The sequence below is a fragment of the Antechinus flavipes genome, chromosome 1 (assembly GCF_016432865.1).
Source record: "Antechinus flavipes isolate AdamAnt ecotype Samford, QLD, Australia chromosome 1, AdamAnt_v2, whole genome shotgun sequence".
NCBI classification, from domain to species: domain Eukaryota; kingdom Metazoa; phylum Chordata; class Mammalia; order Dasyuromorphia; family Dasyuridae; genus Antechinus; species Antechinus flavipes.
Window position 1 is genome coordinate 718,094,189 of NC_067398.1, and position 23,533 is coordinate 718,117,721.

Below are 23,533 nucleotides of genomic sequence, written 5' to 3' on the forward strand. Positions count from 1 at the left end.
GGTTTACAGGATAGAAAAAGGGTCCTCTCGAGCTGGTAAAGAAGCACGGAAGCTGCTCTGCCAGGAGAAGAAGCTCAATGGAGCTGAGTTGCACAAACACCCATTATCTTCTGCTGTTGCTTGTCCCAAGCGCACACGGATATTTTTGGCAGCCTTCCCTTGGATGCCGGGAGCGGCCGCGCTCCCGATTCCCGGCTCCCTTGGGATGAGACTCTCAGCCGAGCGTGGGTCTCATGTATCTCTGGAACGTGATTCGGGTCGGGCTGGGCCTCTGGTTCTCACTGCTCGGGGCTGGCAGCCTCTACCTGGGAGAGGAAGTAGTGCCCGGCCCACCTGCAGGGACCAAGTGATAACAAATCATGAATCATGCTGACGGCTGGGCGCTTCTTCATGATTGTGCTTTTCTTCTCTGAAGAAAGCCATTAATCCTCTCTCAGCAGAGTAACTGACGCTGAGCATGGGCAGCAGGAGCAGAAAACCTGGACTGAGCTCCGGGCTCTGCCGCTTACCGACCCCCTGCCCAGAATCTGGAGCGCCATTTTCTCATCTGTAACATTCTGAGTCTGAAGCAGTTGGTCCTTCCAGTTCTATTCTTAATGCTGTCATCTGGGTTTGGGTTTTATATTGGAAGCTTTTCCTCTGCATTTCCCAATTCCATTTCACCCTTCTTCAGGCCACTGTCAGGGTAACTTTGTACGTACAGCTCTTTTAATGTTTGTCCCCTGCTCAGAAAGCTTCCCCGCCTCCCAGCGGAGCCAATGGGCTGCTTTTCTCCCTGGCGTCCCGAGGCCCTCGCCCTCTGCCACCAGACCTTTGTCTGTTGAGTCCCAGACTTGGGAGGGAACCTCAGCGGCCTTAAGGCTCTCCCCGCCTGAACAGGGATGCCTTCCGCCACATCCCCAGCATGGGGCTCTGCAGCCCTTGCTTGGAGACCTGCTTTCCCCTGTGAGTGAGAGCAGGAAAGACCGATGGCCACCCTTCTAGGAGAGAAGAGAAGGCTCTGACTGAGGGATGGAGCTCAGCCCAAGTCCCATGATGCCCGGTGTGAGAGGCGGGCATCCCCCCCAGTCCTGCGGGCTTCGCCTCCAGCCATCTCTCCGTCCGTGGTTCTCTCTGTCCTTGTGGCTTTCCTGTCTTTGTCTCTTCGCACAGTGTGTTCTGAATTCCTGGAAGGGCCTCTCTTTGCCCATTTAAATGCTGAATTCCTGTTGAACCTTTGAGACCCAACTCAAGTGGGCATCCTCTCCCCGAAGGCTTCCCCGCTGCCCTCAGGCCTCCCGGCAGGCCGTGCTGTGTAGCGGAGTTACCTGTGTCTTGTCCCACAGCTGGCTTGTAACCTCCAGGGATGCAGGGGCCACGAGTCACTTAAATGGGATCTCTCTGCCAGCACTTAAGTCAATCCCTGGGCCACGTAAGTGTGCCGTAGACTCGTAATCACACGTAAGACTGCAAAGGGTTGCCGGGCTGTCCGGACAGCAGATGGGGAGGGGGTTTCCAAGTATGCCCTAATTACGTGGAGTGGTGCTCCCCTGGAGCTAGCTGGTGGGTATGGTGATGCCCCTAAAAGAGATGATTTGGTGATTCCCTGCTCGTGAGACTTACTTGGTGGCTGGTGGAGCCATCCCACTAAAGCATGAAACCTCAGCGATCATCCCGTGTTTCGGGGGGGGCCGTCTGGTGTGGGCTCCTCGCCGCTGAGCCCCTGGGAGATGAGAAAGGAGCCCTCCTCTCCACCAGTTCCCATCTCTGAGGGAACCTCCTTCCGAGCATCATGTCCTTCTCAATAACATTTCCATCTTCATCAGGCTACAAGAAAAATCAGATCAAAAGGAGAAAAGAGAAAGAAGGGGGGGAAAAAAAGCAAAGAAACAACAAAAAGGTGAAAATCCTAGGCTTCGATCCACATTCGGTCTCCATGGTTTTCTCTCAGGATGCGGATGGCACTTTCCAGCCCAAGTCTAATGGAATTGCCCCAAACTTTAGCCTCCTTCTGGCCGTCCTCATGGCAAATTAATCTCCTTAAAATAGCCATCTGATCGGGCAACTTGTCCCGGTTAGAGCTCCCAGAACCCACAGGGTGAAGCCTCAGTCCTTTGGGGTCACATTCTTGCTTTGTCTGAGTCTAGTTCCAAGAGCTCTCTCGAGTTCCCATCTCCGTACCCCTCTAAACAGCCCCTTGGGACTCCCCATCCTTGCAAGCTCAAACCCTCGGCTCTCTTATTTCTCTGCCTTTGCTTAGGCCTCTTGCCCCATCTGGATTGTGTTTCCCCTTCTTCGCTGCCTCATGGGATCCCGCCCGTGTCTCAGAGCCCGCCTCAGCCCCTCTTTGCCCCCCGAGCCGAGCCGGAGCAAGCTCGCTGTTTGTGTATGTGCGCCTTATCTGTCCAGCCAGTTTCTACACCCAGAGACTGTTCACTCTACAAATATTTATTTCCCTGTAAGAGCAAAGCAAAGTGGAGGCTGTGGAGGAGCTCGGAGCCGAGATTAGACACCGAGATAGGGCCTCGGGGAGCCGAGGAGGAAAGCCAGAGAAATGCCGAGAATTAGGATGTGCTCTCTTACGTAATCAGGGAGGTGCAAGGCTGGGAGCTTAATGAGCTCCTAGGGGCTTTCTGCGGAGGAAGCGTTTTTTTTTTTGTCTGGCTCTAAAAATAGCTGGACCCGGAGACTGAGGGAAAGGCCAGAGGTGGGAGGGCGCAGGCCAGCGTGGGGAGAGGCAGGCGGGAGGCGAGAGGGGGTTGGAGCGGTCGCCAGGGCCGGGTTGGAGCAGTCTCACCTTGGAGCGAGCTCCTGGGCCGACATGTACTTGTCACAGTGCCCAACACATAGTAGGTCTTCAGCAGAGATTTGCTGAATAAAACAGAGTTCATTTTGAAAGGTTTGTTTGAGCCGCTGCCTTTTCCTCGCCACCATCTTATTTCTCTTAGTTCCTAAGTTCATCAACCGAATATTCCGTGCCCACTGTCTGGCCCATTTCTCGCTTGATTGGTCCAGCCTGGCTCCTGTCCCCGGCGGGCTCCTCGGATGGCCCACTTTTCAGGTGGAAGTAACCTCAAGTCTCCAGGCATTTTTATGTGTGCCTGACACTGTGATAGGCGCCGGGGGTAGACAGGAAGGGGGAGAACAGCAGCCCCGGCCCCCCGATCCTTGCTCTCGGGGAGCTCACAGTCCATGACGGCTACAAGCTTCAGTCAGAGAAAGTGGGAAACTGGCAGAGGGAAGGCAGTGGCAGTGAGGGGGCCGGGAAGGGCTTCCTGGAGGAGGCGGTGACATGTGAAGGGAGAAGGGAAGCTGGGAGGGGTGAACTGGGGTGGGACGGGAGACTCTCCGAAGCTCCTTTGGGACCACTACCTTAGAATTAACCCCATACGAAGTCCTGTTTGTTTTTTAAAATATGTTATTTAACAAGTAAGTCAGGAAAATGTTCTTCCTATTCTTATGGGATGGGGCTGCTCTCACCCACTCTCTGAGGGCCCCAGGTTCTCCAGTGTGCTAAGGGACATCAGGGAGTCTGCAGGTTCTTCAGAGCACTGAGGGACCTCAGGGATCTTGTGGGTTCTCCAGTGCGCCGAGGGACCGCGGGGAGTCTGTCTTTGCCACCGGCACCATTTGTATCTTTCCATTTTTAAGGGCCCCAGTGCCATGTGTCTGCTTAATGTCAACTTCACTTTGACAGTGACTTCCAAGCTATGGTGAGAACGAAAGTACTTTGGGGGCGTCATCCTGGACCACCTGGGTCTCTGGGAGGGCGAGAAGGAGGAGGCTCCCGGCTGAGTCAGTTTGGACCCAGCCTGCACCCCTCAATTTCAGGTTCTGTGACCCCATCGAGGTGCCGCCTCCATCCGTCCTCATCCACCTTAGAGCTTGTTTCCATGGTTTCCCCGTGAACTTGGTGGTTCCTGGAAGGGCGCTTCACCGGCCCAACTGCTTGCCCGGGGGGGCTGGGGGGCCCCAGAGGTGACGAGCCCCTAGGACAGGACCTTCACTCGCCTTGTCCAGGAGCGGGCTTCAGCTGCTTAGCAGTCTGCTGTTCCCACCCCCGCCCTCCCAGAGGGGGACCAGAGCTCTCAGCAGCCTCTAGACAGAGCCATGAATTGGGGGTTGGATCGTTTGCTTCTTATCATGAGTGATGGGGGAGCCCCAGGCCCGATGATGCTCGAGGACCTGCTCTGCTCTCAGAGCTGGGAGCCAGATCCCGGGTTGGTTTGGACACTAGCTCTTGCATGGAGTCACTCCTGCTTTGTTCTGTGTAACCCGGAGGCCCTGGGGAAGCGCAGAACCAGTTTATTCCAGCTGCTCTCTTTTGTTCGAGGAGAAGGCTGGGGCCCCAAAGCCACAGGGGGATTTGTCCAAGGTCTCAGAGCAAATTAGAGCTGGGTTTTGTGATGGAGACGTGAGCGTGGGGCTCCAAGGTTCCAGCCCGGACCTCAGTCCAGTCCAGGGGGGCGGGGTCTGAGGGCCCATGGGTCCCATGGAGCAGCAGAACTCCCCGGGGGCTCATTTCAAGCTTCCCGAGGATTCTCCTCCTCCTCCTCGCACGTGTCTTGGTTACCATGACAAGTCCCCCTGATGGGCCCAGCAGGCCAAGCTTGTCCCGGGGATGGCCGCTGCTCCACAAGTGGCATTCAAGGCTTTTTTGGAAAAGGAGATGGGCAGATGGTCATGTAGTGGGAATCAGAGGCAGCAGATGGCATCCCCGAGGGTTGCCCTGGCACTCCAGAGAGCGGGCGCCAGCATTCTGGGAGAATTCTTTGTGTCGGGCTTTTGGAAAGAAGCAAACCGGGACTTAAGGGGATAAGGGCGAGTGGAGGAGTGGCCGGCTGCGGGGGCTTTCCTCCTCCAGCCAAGGGGCTCCATCGCCAGCTCTGGGAGCTGTGCCCGCGGCCCTAGGAGGGCGGCAGGGAGAGGGCGTCGGTCGGCGGGATGCTCACGGCGCGTCCAGCTTCCCAGCAAAGAATGAAGGTGGGACAGAGTCTGGAAGCCCACGTGTGTGGGGGCTGATGGGAGACAAAAGCAGCCCCTCTGCCCTTAGGGTCGGAGGATTCTGGTACGGAGCCCGAGTGCCGTGTCCGTGTCCCTGGCAGCCTCCAGGGAGTCGAGAGCTGAAGGTCTTTCACAAGAGTTCCCTTAAAGTACTTCAACTTCTGAGTTTCCCTTTGTGCTGACCTCATCCTTTTCTGTTACAGCTCCGAAGGATGCAGGAGATGATTGCGCAGATGCAGGCCCAGATGCGGATGAAGCCTGGGGATGAGTGAGAGCCTCTGGGACGGCAGCATGAGGTAGCTTGCTTTCCTCCTCCTCCTCCTCCTCCTCCTCCTCCTCCTCCTCCTCTTCCTCCTCTTCCTCCTCTTTTTATTTTTTGCCAAGCTGGGAGTGCTGGAGCTTTATGATTATTGAACCAGGGGTTTGGTCTCCGTCCTGGACTTGTGAAAAAGAAATATTCTCAGTAATAGAGTATGTAGCAGGCAGGACTTCACTTTCTGTAAATGCTTTTTAAAAAAGCAAGCTTCTCACGTCCTGGAGGGGCTGGACAAGGAAGCGCCCTCGTGCGTCTGAATCCTGGGGTGCTGATGGTGTGGCGGGGGCTGGGAAGGTGCAGGAAGCCTCCAAACAGGCCCTGACCTGGCAGCCCCCACCGCGAGTGCGTAAGAGCTAGAAAGAGAAAAAATGGGAACGAGGTGTTTGTAGCTGCACGTCAGGAACGGCGATCTGTGACTCCACTGGCCAAAAATAGGAAAGGACAAGGGACAGACCCAGGGAGGGGATCCGGGATGTGCTCAGGGAAGCAAGGGAGACTGAGGCTGACGCCGGTGAAAACTAACCCCTCCCTCATTGCAGCCCGAGTCCAAAGGGCCTCGAGAGGGAGCTTCAGTTCTCTGCTAAATGTCTGGCCTTGGTTGTCATGACCAACGCAGGCGTCCTCTGGTCGAGAGCTGTCACCCGAGTCCCCGGGCGTGAGTTAGGTGCCCGGGCAGAGCCCATCTGCCCCCGGCCGTGGGCCCGAGCTCTCTGCAGCTGGCATTGCCACTCATGGGCCCGAGCTCTCTGCAGCTGGCACTGCCACTGGTGGGCCGCTCCCAGCCGCGGACAACGTGGGAAGTTTGGTGAGAGGGAAAAGAGCAGAGCGGGCTTCGTTGGGCCCCCTCGGGCACGACTGGGGTTTTTCCTACAGACTAATTGTGTAGAACAGAAAGTCACAGAGCTTGAAGGGCGTCGCTGCTGGCAGCACGTTAGCTTCCTTTTATTTTAAAAGATTTAGAGTTGGTTGTTCATGCGGCGATTTTTCTGTGACGTCACTTCAGACACTGGCGGGATTCCGCGTCCCATCCCTGCGCAGGAACAGCTCCGGCCTGGCAGGATGGTGGAGGCAGCAGGGAGCTCCGGCTGCAGCCCTGCTGCCCCCGTCCCCTGCTCGGCCCCTGCTTGGGAGCACTCTGCTAGCGGGGTTGGGGTGGGGGGGGTGGGGGGGTTAGGCCCCCTAGTGTGACCTTCGAGGGCTGTGGAGGACACTACAGATAATATCATAGGTGGATAAATGGACAAAATCGAGCAGAGCCTTGCCGAGAACATTCGAGGAGGGTCCTCCCCTCCCCATTGCATGTATCCCAGGGGGGCAGAAGTAAGAGAAGCCAAATAATCACGGCCCCAGGGTTTCCAGCTAAAAGCTCCAGGTGAGCCCTCGCACAGTTTCTATGCTAGTATCGCCCCAGGCCAGTGGGAGGATCACAGGTGGGGCTGGGCGCAGAGACCCTGTGGAGGCTCCCCTGGGGCCAAAAGCTGCTGCCGTGAATGACAGTCTCCGCTGTCATGGGGCTGATGCCCGGTGATTGCTTTCCTTGCTCCCGGACCCCACTCTCGGAGGCCAGGCTTCCGCCATGTTCTCGCTCACTATTGGCTGACGGCCTGGTGCCCAGAGCGGGGGAAGCTGGCCCAGGCTTAGGCACACGGCCCACGGGGCAGCCCCTCCCCTGGTGGGCATTCTGGGGTAGCCAGGCTCGAAGGATGGGGCGCGGGGGCGTGATTGCGCCTGGGAAGCGGTACGGTGCCGTGCTAGTCACTCTCTCAAACCTGGGCCTCCTGATGGTGGCCTGCCAGTCAGGGCGCTGGGAACACAGACACCAGCTGTCCTCAAGGAGCTTCCATTCCCACGGGCTGAGGCGGATAAAGGAAGCCGGAAAGGGGTGCGGGCTCCCAGAAGTACCCCCCGAGTGGGACCTGGGCATCCTCCTGAAAGGGACGCTCTGAGAAGGACCAGCGGCGGCAGGGAGGGGCTGCCGGGGGGTGGGGGGTCAGGTCCGGCCCGACACAGCGGGGCCCCTCTCTAAGCTGGAGGACCCTCATCCTCCTGTCTCCTTGGCCCGAATCTCGTTTGTGTCGAAGACCTGGGTACCGAGGGGAGGGAGGAGGAAGGCAGAACCCAGGGCTGAGACTGCCCCCAGCGGCTGTCGGGCCTTCTCTGCAGCCTTCAGCTCCTCTGCCACGTTGGCCCCCCCGGGGGGTGGGAAACCCGCTGCCCACCCCAGCTGCCCTGGAACCGTTTGCTACACGGAGCAGCCCCCGGCTCAGGCTTCCTAGAGGACGGTGGCCGGAGGCCCTGAGGTAATCCTGCTGGGGGCAGGGCCTGCAGCACTCCTGTCCTTGTCTCGCTGGCCCGGGGCAGGGCCTCCCGAGGTAGGGAGCAGTCAGAATGTCCAAGCTTCCCACCCTCCCTCACCCATAGTCACAGTAGCTTGTTGCTGTTCCTCCTTCGATCGCTTTGTGCCACTGTTGTCACGTGCACATGGCGCCTCTGCACTTGGGCAGGTCACGGCTGCTCGTTAGGCCTCCGTTTCCCCTCCCTTCCCAGTGAGCGAGGTGGGCTCCCCTGCTGCTGAGACCCTTCTGGGCCCCCGTGGGGGCTGCCGAGCCCGGGCTCCTGCGTGCGGTCGCCCGGGGCTCTCGTCCCCCTTCCCGGCACTTGGCGCCCGTCTCCCTTCGCTTTGCAGACTTTTCCCCACTTGTCACTTTAGTGGCACCTGGGTGCTCTGTCAGGGAGAGAGGGCAGTCTCATCAGCCACGCCCAGGACTCTGAGCACGTCCCCCATTTTCTGCTGGTTCAGATAAAGTCACCGGCTTCCATTCCCGGCAGATCAGTCCCTTTTTAGTGATTTAGGATTTAGTGAGAGCACCAAGATTGCTCGGTGACAGGGTCCGTTTCCCCACAGCCCAGCCGGGATAAAATTTTTATTTATTCAGCCAATTCTAAGTTTAAAAAAATTTTTTTTTCTCTAGAGGAATGATGGGAGCAAAGAAAGGTGATCAAATTTAATTTGGGCCTTCTCTCTGCTGCCATGAGTATCACTGAGTCCTGAGGCTTTTGGTTGTTTAAATTAAAAAACAATTTTTTTTATTTCAATAGTATTTTATTTTTCCAATTACATATAAAGATAGATTTTAACATTTGCTTTTGTAAGCTTTTGAGTTCCATTTTTTTTCTCCCTTCCAAACAGCAAGAAATCTAAGGTGGGTTATATGTGTACAATCAATTTTAACTTATTTCCATATGAGTCACGTTAGGAAAGAAAAATCAGAACAAAAGTGAAAAATCACAAGAAAAGAAAAAACAAAACAAAAAAGATGAAAATACTATGTTTTGATTCACATTCGCTCTCCATAGTTCTCTGTGCCATTTTCCATCCCAAATCTGTTAAAATTGTCTTGGATCGCCGAGAAGAACTATTGATCGTCATATCATTTTGTTGTTGCCGCGTCCAGTGTTCTTTTGGTTCCGCTCACTTCACTCAGCATCAGTTCATGTGGGTCTCTCCAGGTTTCTTATAGGACTATAGTTACGTTCAGATACGTTCACGCACCATAACTTATTCTGAACATCCTTGGCTACCGATTTAATTTCTTTTTTAGTTGCTATGTGTTTCCCAGGAGTTTCAATAACGTGCCATCCATTCCCCAGCTCTTGGGTATCTGAAGTGGTCTTTGGTGCACGTCAGATGACCTGCGCCTCCCTGGGTGGCGTTCGGCATCCGGGTGACTTGGGCGCACGTTCTCGGTCTCGCCGGGCAGGCCGCGGACACCTCGGTGCTGGCGATCTCACCTGGGCCACCTGAAGATGTTTCCTTCCCCACATCAGCTTCCTGGGGCGCAGGCCCCGATGAACGTCATTTAGGGACCTGTGCAAACAGTCCCATGCCCACGGGAAGAGCAGGCCACATTCTTTCACCGAAGGAAGCGTGGGAAATTCCTATATTCTTGCCCGTCTTCTCTCTCTAGGAAAAAATATGCTGACCGGCAGCCGGTTTCCTGACTCAGAAGGGCTTATTGGGTGTCACCGATTTCCGAATAGGGCCTGATTCGAGAAGTTGTTCTTTTTCTGCCCTACACTTAAAATTTTGTTTAAAAAATTGGTTCTCAGTCTTATGAACAGAGAAACAAGAAGAAATCCCATAAGCTTTTCCGTGCTTCTGTTTCTCCCTGGTCGTGTTGTCAATTTTGGGTTCTTCTGGAATGTAAATCCTGATCAGATGGATTCTCTTCTGCCAGACGACCTTGGGACAGCTGCCCACATTCCTGCTGGGAAAGTGGAAGCGTTCTGTAGCTTCCTCTCGGACCCTCCTTCTGGCCTCGGCCTGCCATCTTGGGGCTCGACTGACATTCCACTTCATCCCACAGACATTTGCAGGCCAGGGGAGCTCTTTGGATTATTTTTCCTCTTGGGGATAGATGGAGTGGCTTCCTGTTAGGGTTTGTGATGAGAACCCTTATTTCTCTAACACTTTGGAGTTCCCAATGGCTGTCCTCCCAACAAGCCTGTAGAGTAAAATGTACACGTATTATTTCCATTTTTGGTTATTTAGTCATTTTCAGTTATGTGCGACTCAGTGACCCCATTTGGGGTTTTCTTTCTTTCTTTTTCTTTTTCTTTTTTTTTTTTTGATAATAGCTTTTTCTTCTCTTTTTAAAAATTCTTCTTATTTTTTTATTACAGCTTTTTATTTTCAAGACTCAAGTGTGGACAGTCCCTCAACACTGACCCTTGCAAAATTTTGTGTTCCAAATTCTTCCCTCCCTTCCCTCCACCTCCTCCCTGAGACAGCAAGAAATCCAACACATGTCAAACATATTTTTAAAAGTGTTTAAATCCAATAAATCCAATATTTGTGTACATATTTGTACAGTTATCTTGTTGCATAAGAAAAATCAGATCAAAAAGGGAAAAATGAGAAAGAAAATAAAATACAAATAAACAACACCAAAAAGAGTGAAAACACGATGTTGTGCTCCACACTCAGTTCCCACAGGCCTCTCTCTGGGTGCAGATGGTTTTCTCCATCACAAGACCTTTGGAAGTGGCCTGAATCATCATATCCATTAGAACTGATCATTGTATAATCTTGTTGCCATGTACAATATTCTCCTGGTTCTGCTCTCTTCCCTCAGCATCAGTTCCTGTCAGTCTCTCCAGGCCTCTCTGAAATCATCCTGCTGAGCGTTTCTTACAGAACAATCATATTCCATAACCTTCATATACCACAATTTATCCAGCCGTTCTCCACCTGGTGGGCGTCTGCTCAGTTTCCAGTTTGTAGCCGCTACAAAAGGCTGGCCCGGGGTCCGCTCCTCTCTCTCCCTCTGTCTCCTTCCTCGTCTGCTTTCTCCCTGTTTGGGATGTTTGGGATGGACATCTGGTGAGAGAGTGCAGGGAACTTGAGAAGGTTTGGTGCAGCTACTGAGGGGAGTGGGACGGAGAATGATGAGGGTTTACCATTCCCCGGCGAGGGCCCAAATGGAAATAGGCAACATGAACTTGTTTTTAGTAATTCGAGAGAAAGACCGCAGGGTGAAGGAGGAAAGATGGGTGAGACCAGAGCAGGAGAAATGGGCCCTGACAACAGGGAGGGCGCAGGAGTCAGGCAAGGAAGACATGAAAGGACAGGAGATTTTAATGACGAGATGGTACCGTTATGGGTGCTGAGGAGACCATCCTTACGAAGTGGATGAAGCTGTGAGTCATGGAAACTGGGGCTGACGGACTGGGGAGCCGTGGTGTGGGGGGGAGCCTGAGCTCTCCACAAACAAGGGTTTGGGCTGGATTGTGGAGAAATGAGAGAAAAGAGGCAGAGCCGCCCACAGGAGCGGGATCTGGGCTGGGTGACCATGACCACTCTGAACAAAAGGAGGTCACCACTGACTTAATCTCTACAAGCCTCCCCTGCCCCTGCACACTTGCTCCTTCTCCACCTTCCTCTCTGATCTCATTCCCCTCTGAGCCCCACATGACACAAGGCTTACCCCTCGTGTTTTCAGGTACATTTATGTATCGTAGTTGTTTTCAAACATCTTTTCTCCCCTTGTATTATAAAGCCCAGGCAGCCAGGGGCTGTCTTACTAAAACTGTTTACCTGTCTGGTGCCTAGCAACGTGTTGTACACAATAGCTGCTTAATAAATATTTATCGAATTGGAAAATATGGCACATCTGAACCTCTGGCTTGTGGCTAACAGTGACATCAATGCTGCGCTCTCTGTGTCTGAAATTTGGGATGGTCAGAAAGCTGGGATCCCTCTAGGCTCCAGGCACTCCGAGAGGGGTAGCAGAACCACGAGGGTCATAGGATTTGGGGTTGTCCTGACCTCCAAACACCTCCTTTTACAGAAGGAGAAATTGAGGCACAGAGAGGGAAGTCATTTACCCTGGACCATATGGGCTTTGAGTAGCAGAGCCAGAAGTAGAACTGGCCAGCTTCTTTGACTCCTCTTTTTGGAGAAATGAATGGACATGTTCCCTCGGTACCTCCATTCGATCGGTGTCCTCAGCCAGTCTCTGCGTAGATTCCTTAACTTAAAAGACGTCACCAAATCCCAGGGGTCGAGGTTTCCAGTGTCCGTGTTATTGTGTTGGTTTGAATTTGAATTCTACTATTCTGGGTGTTACTCACCTTTACGTTATGTATTATTTTGAAAAAGTTTTTCTGAGTTTCTCAAATTCATTGTTTCTCATTCATTTCTTTAGTGAGCATCTGTGCCAGACATTGAACCACATTCTGGGGATCCAAAAAAAGCTCTGCCTTTAGGGAGTTTACAGCGGGGACAGGGAGATAATCCATACCCAGAAGTAAGTCCCCCAAAGTAAATACAAAATCGTGGACGGGAGGGACTCCGGAAGACCTTGTTCTTGACCTGAGCTTTGCCAGGACGTTCGGAAGCCCCCGAGCCAGAGGTGAGGAGGGGTGCTGTCCGTCCCTGGCCCACAGAGATTTGACTCATTCGAAGGCACTGGGCAGGAGTCAGAATTTTGTGGCAGAGCAATAAGAAACGTAGTCTGTCTGTCGGGACTCGTGCGGGGAAGGGAAAGTAACATGCGGCCAACCGTGAAAGTTCGGGGAAAGGTTTCAGTGCCCTTGACAGAGTGGGTGTTTTATGCTGGGGGCAGCGGGGAGTGGCGTGGGCAGGCCCGAGCTGGAGGAGGAGCCATTTGGCAGCTGTGCGGGCACAGGGTGGATTGGATGGAAGGAGGCCAGTTAGAAAAAACCCAGTGCTGGGAATAAAAAAGGAAAAGGGGTTTCTTACAGCACACAGTCATCTGTTTCACTTCTGTCTCGGAGGCTGGCTCTGGGTGGGTTTTTCTAGCACAAATGGTGCGGCTGTGGATCCTTTGGCGCACGGGAGACCTTTGCTTCATCTCTGGCTTGGGGTCAATGCCTGCTGTTAACATTGCGGGATCAGGGGGGATGAGTCACTTTTCTCCCCATTTCCAAACGTTACGCGCTGGTGAGACAAGTTCACAGCTCTGCCAGCCGAGGGCAACGCCAGCATGAATGGCAGCCTTGTTTCTCATTCCTGCTCCGAAAGGAGACCTCTTGTTTGTCTCCCCGGCACCAGTGACCATGTAGAGCAGTCCAGAACCAAGGACAGATCCTGGGGGGCTGCTCCCCTGGCAGCCTCCTCCCGAGCCCGAGCCATCTGGCTGCTGCTTCTCCAGGGCCAGCCAATCAGCCTGCTCTGCGTCTCCCCCCATCTTTTCCTCTTTCCCACAAAAATAGCTTCAATTAACAACAATTTACAAAGTGCTGAGAGGCTGTAAATTTGGGTCTGCTGCGGTCCTTCCATCCGCCATCTTGTTGCCCTCTGTGAAACGGAACAAGGAGAGACCAGCCGGACAAGGGCTTCACGAAGCTGCTTTGGCTCCCTAGGATCCCTATTCCTTTAATAAGAAGGAATAAACAAACTTAATAGCATAGCTTGGAGATTCAATTCCTTCCTTCCTCCCTTTTTTTTTTTTTTTAAATGGGGACTTGTCCATTTTCTACACCCAATTTTAGAGTCCTGGCAGTATCTCAGTGGCCGTATTGGCCAGTTTTTCCAGCCTCTCCAGGATGTTTATCCGGGTGAGCGAACTGAACTCACCAAGGGCGGCCAGATGTTATCTTGTCTCCTTCCCTTCCTTCTTGTCTCACCGTCACTTTCCCCCAAATTCCCGCCAGTCCAAACTCAATCAGGGCAAAGCCACATGACTCCAGCTACCATTTGGAATGACAAGAGTCACCCCCGAATCCTTCTGGAGAGACGGAACCCTATCAGGTCTCTCATTTGCCTCTCCAATGTGCTAAGTACCGAGGCTTCACGCTCTGGTCTGCCTCTGCCCGCCGCACACCTGGGCACTGCTCTCTGAGCCATTCTCAAGACCGAACCTTGCTGTGCCCGTCGCTACTGAACTCTGAAACAATCTCGTCTTTTCTATTTGTATCCACAGTCCTTAGCATGGGGATCAGCACATAGTAAACCTATAATCTACTTTTTAATTTTATTTCTTCATTTTTGATCAGCCATTTCAAAAGTTTTGGGGAGACATTGAAGGGAAAAAAGAGGCATCACGCTCCCAAACACAATTTGCTTTCTTTGATCTTCCTCTTTTTGCCAACATCACCTTTTAATTTTAATTTTAATTTTTTTTAGGTTATACACATAATACATTTTTTTTTTTTACCATATTTCCATATGAATTATGTTGGGAGAGAAAAATCAGAGCAAAGGAAAAAACCACAAACAAAAAAAAGGGGGAGAAAAAGGTGAAAATCACATGTGTTGACCCACATTTAGTCTCCATAGTTCTCCGTAAGAATGTGGATGGCATTTTCCACACCTTGGAATTGCCTTGGATCACCCTATTGGCCTTTAGCTTATTCTAAGCTTTAGTTCTTGTCATGCTGCAGGACCGTGCCACATTTAAATTGTCATCCTGCTGACAAGTCTTAAGTCAGTCAGTCACTAAGCATTTATTCTGTGCTTACTGTATGTCAGACACCGTGCTAACTTCTGGGAATACCAAGCCAGACGAAAACCAGTCCCTTCCATTAGGTAGTTTACATTCTGATGGAGGAGATCTTGTAAATAAGTAGGGACATAGAAGATGTAAACAGAGCAGAGGAAGGTCATCTAGAGCTGGGAGACGTGGTAAGGGAGGGGCCCAGAAGGCCTCCTGTGGAAGCTGGGCTTGGGGCTGAGTCTCTCCCCCCTCCCTAGTCCCCTCCCTCCCCCTGCCCCATTGCAATGATCCCAGTGGTGTCTCTTGGCCAGATCCCTGAGGCTGTGGGGTCTGTTCCTGGCCTGCTTTTATAGCACCAGTAAATTATGGAAACGGTCCTTTTGGCTGTGTCTGCCTCTCAGGTTGTTGTAAGGAGACTGCTGGGTAAACCGTAGGCCAGCACAGAAATAGGATGTGGATTAATCTCATTATTGGTATTGTTTGTTATTTTTACACAGCATCATGCTTGTCCCTGGGGGAATCACCCCTCTGAGCGTCAGAGAGAGCTAGTTATCTGCCAGAAATGGCCCAGCAGGGACCACTTGCATTTGTAGTTCTGGAAGACTGAAGGGGAGGAGTCTGCCCTCGGTGTGACAGCTGTGACCAGTAGGGAGACTGGAGTCATGTCCCTGGGTCTGCGTCCAGTGGTCACCTTTCAGCCCTGTGAGCGAGGCGGTCCAAGATCGGCCGCCCTGTTTTATAGACGGTGAGACTGTAGTGGAGCAGGGATTGCTCGCGGGGCCTGTCAGAGCTGGGGTCGGAAATCCAACCGTCTGGCTCCCAGCAGCCCCTCTCGGGAACATTCAGCATCTAGTATGTCGTAGTATGTGAGTGAAAAGTGGACAGTGGAGGACGATTGTCTCCCCTCTAAAATGGGAACTAGCAGAAGGCCTTCCCCGCAGTGAATGTTCTGAGAGTAAATGAGTGATTGTCCCTCACGACAGTCATAGGGTTCAAATGAGGTGATGCACTTGTGAGACCTTTTTATTAAAGGGCCGCTCTGTACAAACTGATGTTCATTCTAAGGGCCCCGTCTTCATCATCATCATCGGCAACAAGGGCTTCCCGGGAGAGGATGGAGATGTAGACGATGGCTGCATCTGACAAGGGCAGGGGTGACGTCTCGGACTTGGCGTGCAAACACTCTTTGGTCCACACGGGGATGGGGACGGGGATGGGGACGGGGATGGGAACGGGGATGGGGACGGGGATGGGAACAGGGACGGAGACAGGACAGGGTCTAGCCAGCAGTGCACGTGAGGATGTTCAGTGCTCTGCAGACTCATTCCAGTCTGCGAGTGACATGGCTTCCAGTCATGGTGGCGTGTTATAGGCTACATGGTCCAGGGGCCAGGGTGGAGGGGCCACTGGGGGAAGAGGGGGGTCCTTTGACATCCCAGCCTTGGTTCCCTCCTCTCTAAAATGAGGGGGATGGATTAGGTGAGCTCTCAAAGCCCTCCCAGCTTCAAGTTCTTTGCCCCTGGTCTCGTCCAACCCTTGGACATGGCCCCAGAATGGCGGAGCCCGGACTGGGCTCTGGATCCTGGGCGTCCCGCCCTCCTTTTCCTTTCTCCTGCGCCTGCAGAGGAGTCAGCAGATCGGCATTGGAAGGCCGTTTGTTTCCTTTCCCTGCTTCCTCCTAACTTACGAGGGAGTTTTTCAAGGGAAAACACAAAGTGTGGGTTTCTCAGACAGCCTTAGAGCTGAATGATTTTTACAAGATTTATGGAGTCGTTATGACAACCAGAGCTGTCGAGTTGTGGCTGGTGCCCGGGAGTTGTGATGAATGACGTCAGGCTTGGGGCAGAGGGATTGTGCCAAGGCTCAGACTGGGGCAGCCCATGTGGGCTTCCGGGAGGCCGAGCCTGGGAGGCCGAGCCCAGGAGGCAGAATCCAGGAGGCAAAGCCCAAGAGGCAGAGCCCAGGAGGCCATCTGGTCACCAGCGAGGCTGGCGACATTTCTGGTCCTCTTTATGGCACAGAAAGGACTTGGTGCCTTTTGGTCTTCACAAGTAACACTTGGAGGCATGTGGTGTTTATAGATGAGGAACCTGGAGCTCCGAGGGGGTGTCCACGTCCATGATTATGCTGCCAGTAAGTGCTTGAGGCAGAATTTGAACCCGAGTCCTTTCCTGATTCCCAAATCCAGAATCCCTAAAATTCCACTTCATTTCACCCAGTACTGATGAGGGTCTGCCATTAACAGGATACTGGGCTTGGAACTGGACCTGCAAACACGAAAAATAACCGGGACAACGTGATGCTTACATATAAATGGGATGGGATGGGAACAAAGGGAAGATTGTTGGATCACAGGATTTTTAACTTACTTAATTTTTTGGTGTGAAAGGGAATTTGGGATTCTCCTGAGACCAGGAGAGGTAATCCAAAGCCACCTGGGCAGCAAGCAAAGTTTCAGGTCAGTGACTATAGGAAAGCTTGAGGGGTCAAGATCTCTTTGTGTTGGAGAGAACAGGGAGTGAACCAAAGTTGAATACTAGAAGAATACAGAGATTTCCACAACAGAGACAAAGAGAAGTGCTGTGGAGTATGGCCGGCAAGAATTGAGAGCTGACAAAGGATGGAGCAGGGTCCCCGGACAAAGTCTAGTCCAGCTTATATATCACAGCGTGTAAGCTAGTGCATCAATATGCATTTATTAAGCACTAATGTGAAATAAGGCTGGACTTTCCAGTCGTATTATGAGCATTAAAAGAAATGTGTTCTTAGAGAGCATAAAACCTGGCTCTGATTATTGGGACAAAGCAATGAAAGATTGTCAAAGAAGAGAAGCAAAAAGCAATAACGTGAAAGCCTGATCTTCATTCAAGCCAAAGATATTGAGCTCGAAGATGGGATGCAGAGTCAATTTAAAGATTAAAGTTGTCCCGGAAACACTCCATGAGCCAAGAACCCTGAACACACATAAAGCAAGAAATAATACAAGAAAGCTCTTTCGGCTTTCTGGACACAGAAAACAGGAAAAAGACAAAAGCAGACCCGTGCTGCAAACTGCAGGATGCTCTGTGGTTAAACTGAACAATTCCAGCGACAAACGACAAGTTCTGCAAGCAACCGGGAGAGTCACCCTCCCAAACCGGGGAAAGGAAATTCAAATGACACAAGACTATTCTACAACCACCAGAGCCCTCAGGAAGGAATGGAGTAATGTGTTCCCAAGAGCAGAGGCATTCAAAATGCAGCTCAAGATGATCTCCCTGCAAAGCTGAGCTAACCATGAAGGAAAAAAGTACTTTAAAAAGAGGCTTTGAAAAAGCATTCCAAGAAAGAAAGTTAGAGCTCAAAGAATTACTTAATATTCACATTAATATTTGAACAGAAATACGAGAAAGATAAACACAGCAATCAAGGACCATTACAACAAAACAAAACAATAGCAGAGAAACCTTTCAGAAACTTCTTTCTAAAAGTACATCAAGAGACAAGGGTAAAAGCAGAAGTCCCATAAAGATGATGATGATGGAGAAATAGCCCTGAAACACCATGCTCTAAACTTCACAACACCCTGTCTACAGGGGAAATCCTTATTTTTATGGGACTACATTTCAGAATGGAAGGGTCCTTTATTATTATTTACTATAGTTCTGGAAATGTTGGCAATAGCAGTAAGACAAGAAAAGGAAATTAAAAGAAGAAAAAAAAAGTAGGTAAAAAAGGAGATAAAATTATTCCTATTTGCTGATGAGATGATAGTTTATAGTTTATTGTAAAAATCCTGGGGATTCAGAAGAGGTATTTCTTGAGATAATGGAGTCAGCAAAGTTATAGACTACAAAAATGCACCCTCAAAAAATCAACAACTTTTTCAATAGAATATTAACAAAATCTAAAAGGCTAATAATAAATAGAAAGGAAAATCTCATTGCAAATAATTACAAAATATGTAAAATACTAGTTTATCAGTCTATCAAAGCACACAAAATAGTTGTTTAGATTACAAACAACAGCTTAAATAAATTGCTACTGTTCTGGGAATATACGGTGCTCATGGCTGGGTTGTACCAATATAACAATAACAGTTTTACCAAAGTTAGTTTACACTTTTTTTAAAATTATAGCTTTTTATTGACAGAACATATGCATGGGTAATTTTTACAACATTGTCTCTTTTTTTATTATAGCTTTTTATTTACAAGATATGCGCATGGGTAATTTTTCAGCATTGACAATTGCAAGACCTTTTGTTCCAATTTTTCCCCTCCTTCCTCCACCACCTCCCCCAAATGGCAGGTTGACCGATACATGTTAAATATGTTGAAATATAAGTTAAATACAATATATGTATACATGTCCAAACAGTTATTTTGCTGTACAAAAAGAGGCGGGCTTTGAAATAGTGTACAATTAAACTGTGAAGGAAATAAAAAATGTAAAGGGATTGGGAATTCTATGTAGTGGTTCTTAGTCATCTCCCAGAGTTCTTTTGCTGGGTGTAGCTGGTTCAGTTCATTACTGCTCTATTGGAACTGATTTGCTTCATCTCATCGTACAACATTGTCTCTTGCACTCTCTTCTGTTCCAACTTATCCCTTCCCTCCCCTAGATGGCAGGCAGTCTTATATATGTTATAGTTTACACTTTTAATACTATACCAGATTTTCATTTTATTTAATTGAGAATAAATTCATTTGAAAAAAAATGGTTAGAAATGAAAAAAAAAATTAGAAAAGTGGGGGCATAATACTTCCAGCCTCAAATTATATTATAAACCAACAATCATCAAAATCATTTGTTATTCATATAAAAAGAGAGAAATAGATCAATAGAACTCAGTAATACAATACCTAATAAGGCAGACAGCATAATTTACTTAGGAAAGAATTTCCTTTTTCATAAAAACAGATTTTATGTCTCTCACAGTAATATGATATATTCTTAACTGAAAAAGAGAATCACAAAAGATAAAATAGATAGCTTTGATTATAGAAAACTGACACAAAATTAATACAGCTCGGGTAAGAAGGGAAGTGGTTGAATGGGAAAAAACATTTTGTGGCAAATTTCTCTGATCAGAGTTTATCTTAAGGTATGTAAACAATATACCCATATCCAGGTGTACATTATATGCATGATATAATTAATACAGTATATAACTAGGTATGTTACAAGAAACCATTCTTCAGTCAATAAATGCTAAAAGGATATGGACGTAAGATGATAAAAGAAGGATGGCAAACTATTAACGAACATGTGAAAGGACACACTAACTCACTAATAATAAAAGAAAAACAAATTAAAACAACTCAGAGGTTTCAAGGTGGCAAAGTTAACAGTAGCATTTTTATATAATACCTCCAGATTTGCAACGCTCTTTACAAACATCTCACTTGAACCTCCCAATAACCCTTGTTTGTTGCTGTTTTTAATTCTATTTTATAGATGAGGGAACTGAGACAGTTACGGGCCTAAGACCACACAGCTATTAAGTAACTAAAGCCAGATTTTTACCTCAAACCTTCCTGATCCCAGATTTATTGATGGATGGATCCACTGGACCACCCCGCTGCCTCAAAAGAAGAAAAGTTGTCAAAAAGATGATTAAAAAAAGGAAATAGTTAATGTTAGAGGGATTATGGGAAGATAAACATTGCATTGTTAGCGGAGCTGTGAATCAGTGCAGCCATTTTGGAAAACAGTTTGGAATTATGCAAATAAAATGACTAAAATATTCAGACCTTTTGACCCAGAAAGTCAATACTAGGTTTGTCCCCCAAATTTGTCATTGATAAGAAGAAAATCCTTATAGCTTAGAGAGACTTGCATGAACTCATGCTAAGTGAAGTGAACAGAAGCAAGAGAACAGTGTACACAGCAACATCTAGATTATGTGATGATCAACTCTGGTGGATGTAGCTCTTTTCAACAATGAGGTGATTCAAGCCAGTTCCAGTGGTCCTGTGATGGAGAGAGCCATCTGCACCCATGTGGGGACTGAATGTGGATCAAAGCATAGGATTATCACCTTTGTTGTTGTTATTTGCTTGTTTTTTGTTTTCTTCCTTTTTATCTAATTTTTCTTGTGCAGCATGATAAATGTGGAAATTAGTATAGAAGAACTGCACATTTAATATATCATTGGATTATTTGCTTTCTAGAGTAGGGAGTGGGAAGAAGGGGGAGAGAAAAATTTGGAACACATGGTTTTCCAAGGGTGAATGTTGAAAACTATCTTTGCATATATTTTGAAAATAAAAAGCTATTATTTACATTAAAAAAAAAAAAAGTCCCTGTAGACCCCTGTATACTCCCTCTCCCTCTCTTTCTCTCTCTCACACACACATCAATTCTTTTTGTGATGGCAAAGACTTGGAAGCAGAATAAATCGCCATCATTTCTCCCATTTGATTGTAAGCTCCTGGAGGGCAGGGACTGGATTTTTGCCTTTTTCTATATCCTCAGTGCTTACCACAGTGCCTTACCCATAATGGCACTTAATAAATGTTTATTGTTTGATTGGGGAAAGGGTTAACAAATTGTAATACATGAAGGTTAGGAAATATTTCTGTGCTATAATAAATGTGAAGAATACAGAGAAGCATGGAAAGAGCTCCACGGCTACTGCAGGATGAAGTAAACAGAGCCCCCAAAATAATATACACAATGACTACAACATTGTAAATGGGGAAAAAAAAAAAACAACTACTACAGAAATAAAGTGAATGTTGCAAAATTACAAAGACCAAGCAAGGTTGAGAAATGAGAGATGAGAAGATGCCTTCGCTCAACACTTTTCAGCAAGGGGGGAAGTCCATGAGTATTGTCCATTGCATATATTTTCAGATTTTTTGGATGTAATTATCAGTTTGCTGATTTCTTCCCTGTTGTGGGTCAGAACTTGAAACAAGGTGCTAAGTCACCAATCAAACACTGGGATTGATAGAGACAATGCTTATGTATTTAGTTCATACCTTTAAGAGAGTTCACATATTAGAGTTCACACCTTTAAGAGATCATATATAAGGAGGGGCTCCCTCAAGCTAACTTGGGACTTTGGGAGATTCACAAGTCAGAAGCCCAGAAGCCCACTCTCTTGGAGGCGGAGTCAATTCCCTATTCGGCCTTTGTGCTGGCTGGAGGCTTTGGATTCAGAGAGAAGTAGAGGCAGAAGTTGGAAGAGACAAAGGACTAGCGGCCAGAGCTCTCGGAACCAAGGAGAGAGATAGGCCCTAAGAAAGCTAACTGGGCTATTTGGAAGGAGACACTAAAGGACTGGACTTTAACAGCCGGCTGCATTTGAGGTGTTATTACTCTGAACTGAAACTAAGGCTGCCTCTAGAAGCTCCCCAAGAAACCTGCTCCCAGAGGACATTATAATTTAGAGAAGAGAACATTACATTTTGGCGCCCGAACGTGGGACAGACACGATCCTGATTTCAGTGGAAAAGTCTTCAACACAGAAATTAGGGTGAGTACAAAAATAAACAAGGAAACTTTGTTAAAGGGCTAAAATAGTATTTCAGCTAAAATGGGACAGATGTTTAGAAAACAGCCTTCTGTTTCCCTTCACTCCCCCTCCTTCCCCCTTTTTGTTTTCCTTTTGGCCTTAAAAATATTATTTGCTGAATGAGATGGCTCTGTGAAGAATACTGAGGAAGGTCCAATTTTAAAAAAAAGACAGAGGGGCAGCTAGGTGGTGCAGTGGATAGAGCACCAGCCCTGAAGTCAGGAGGACCTGGTTCAAATTTGGCCTCAGACCCTTAACACTTCCTAGCTGTGTGACCCTGAGCAAGTCACTTAACCCCAATTGCCTCAGGAAAAAAAACAAAAACAAAAACAAACATGAGCAATTAAAAAAAAAAATCAACCTGGTTCTAAAACATACAGAGCTGTGAGTTCAGATCCCTTCTCTTCAGGGTCCTTCAGGCCGGCAGGCCTAGTAGACGGGTAACCGACCTTTAAACCAGAAACTTCTTGGCTCTGGGTCACCCCTGGCACACCTGGGCCAGAGCAACACTGTGTAATACTGGGAAAATAATCTCTCTTCTGAGGGTGTTTGGCAGCCTCTTAGATCAGACGCTGCAGAGGCCACGCCAACCTGCATTGGGAAAGAGTTTCTTCACCTGGGAATTGCCTGTAACAATTAAGTCCCAGGTCTGGGCCCCGTTCCTTGGTAGCACCTTCCGTTCCTGGAACATTCTGGGGTTGTTGGACACTCCCTTCCCCACAGTGAGGCAGAATGAAATGTTCTCCTCTTCACGCTTGGCAGTGAGAGAGCCTTGGGTACGGTGTGAGGGGCCGTGAGGAGGCCGGGAGCCCGCCCGGCCCCCCCTTCCCTCCCCCGCCCTGAGGGTCCCGTCGCTGCACCTCCCTGGAGCTGGTGGGATGTAGGGGCCATTCTGCAGAGCAGGAACCTGGTCTTGCCCAGGGTCGTACAGGTCATAAGCAGACTGTGACCCCAGCAGGGCAGTCACTCCCTTAGGGACAGGTGTATGTTCTTACAGAATAGGAAGCTGCGATGAAAGTTTGGGAAAGTGAAAATTCTGAGACTCAGGGACAGCTTTCTTGAGAGAGACAGTGCCCAAGATCCCGCCGCCTCTGATTGGAGGAGACGGCAGAGCTAATCCCCGGGAGATCTGCCAGGCCCTTGGTGGGGAAAATGGCTCCGAGAACATGCTCCTTTTCCCAGGGCATGTTGTAGGGGCAAAGGTCATGGGCCTGGCTAATTATGCATTCCCTCTTGGACCTTGAGTGTTTCTCTTCAAGCTTTGCTCCCTGTCCCAGTTAAAGCTGCTCTAAGGCTGGGAACAGCCTCGGCTGGAGACTGAGCCCGTACTAGGAGCCTGTACTTGGCCCCCTCCCGTTCACTGGTACATGGCAGAGGGGCTGTTTGTGCCGCCCCTGACTCAGCTTTTTCTAGGTCCCACAACCAGTTAAGCCAGCCTCACCTCCTCGGACTGCAGGTCTGGGCCTAATGGTGCCCTCCGCTCGTCTGGGAAAAGCGGACCCCCAGCAGCCGTCGGATGACAAGCCTGGCTCGTCACCAGACAACTGGTCCCTGGGTCTTAGTGCTTTAAAATGATGGCGAGCCATGAGTCAGGTAAAAATACGGACTGGCCCCGGGCCCTGGGCACTCTCCCACCTCCCTGGGGACAACCATGGAGTGAGGAAAGGCAGCGGGCCGAGATCCCCCCTCGTCAGACGACAAACGTGAGTCTCGTTGTCCGGCCCTAAGTGTGAGCCTTTTTGTACTCCCCGGCCAGCAGCTACTCTCTGA

General features: G+C 49.5%; 1 protein-coding gene across 2 annotated transcripts in view; it reads left to right on the forward strand.

Moving 5' to 3' along the window:
* Window positions 1-23,533, forward strand: part of LOC127545738 (septin-2) — a 108,703-nt gene that overhangs the window by 78,321 nt on the left and 6,849 nt on the right. The window contains exons 12-13 of one of the 2 annotated variants that reach the window (XM_051973207.1): window positions 5,187-5,279; window positions 9,983-10,593. In XM_051973207.1, the coding sequence (XP_051829167.1) occupies window positions 5,187-5,255 (69 nt within the window). In that variant the 3' untranslated portion in view covers window positions 5,256-5,279; window positions 9,983-10,593. Of the gene's footprint in view, window positions 1-5,186; window positions 5,280-9,982; window positions 10,594-23,533 lie in introns of those variants that run through there. The other variant, XM_051973206.1, reaches the window with a different exon arrangement.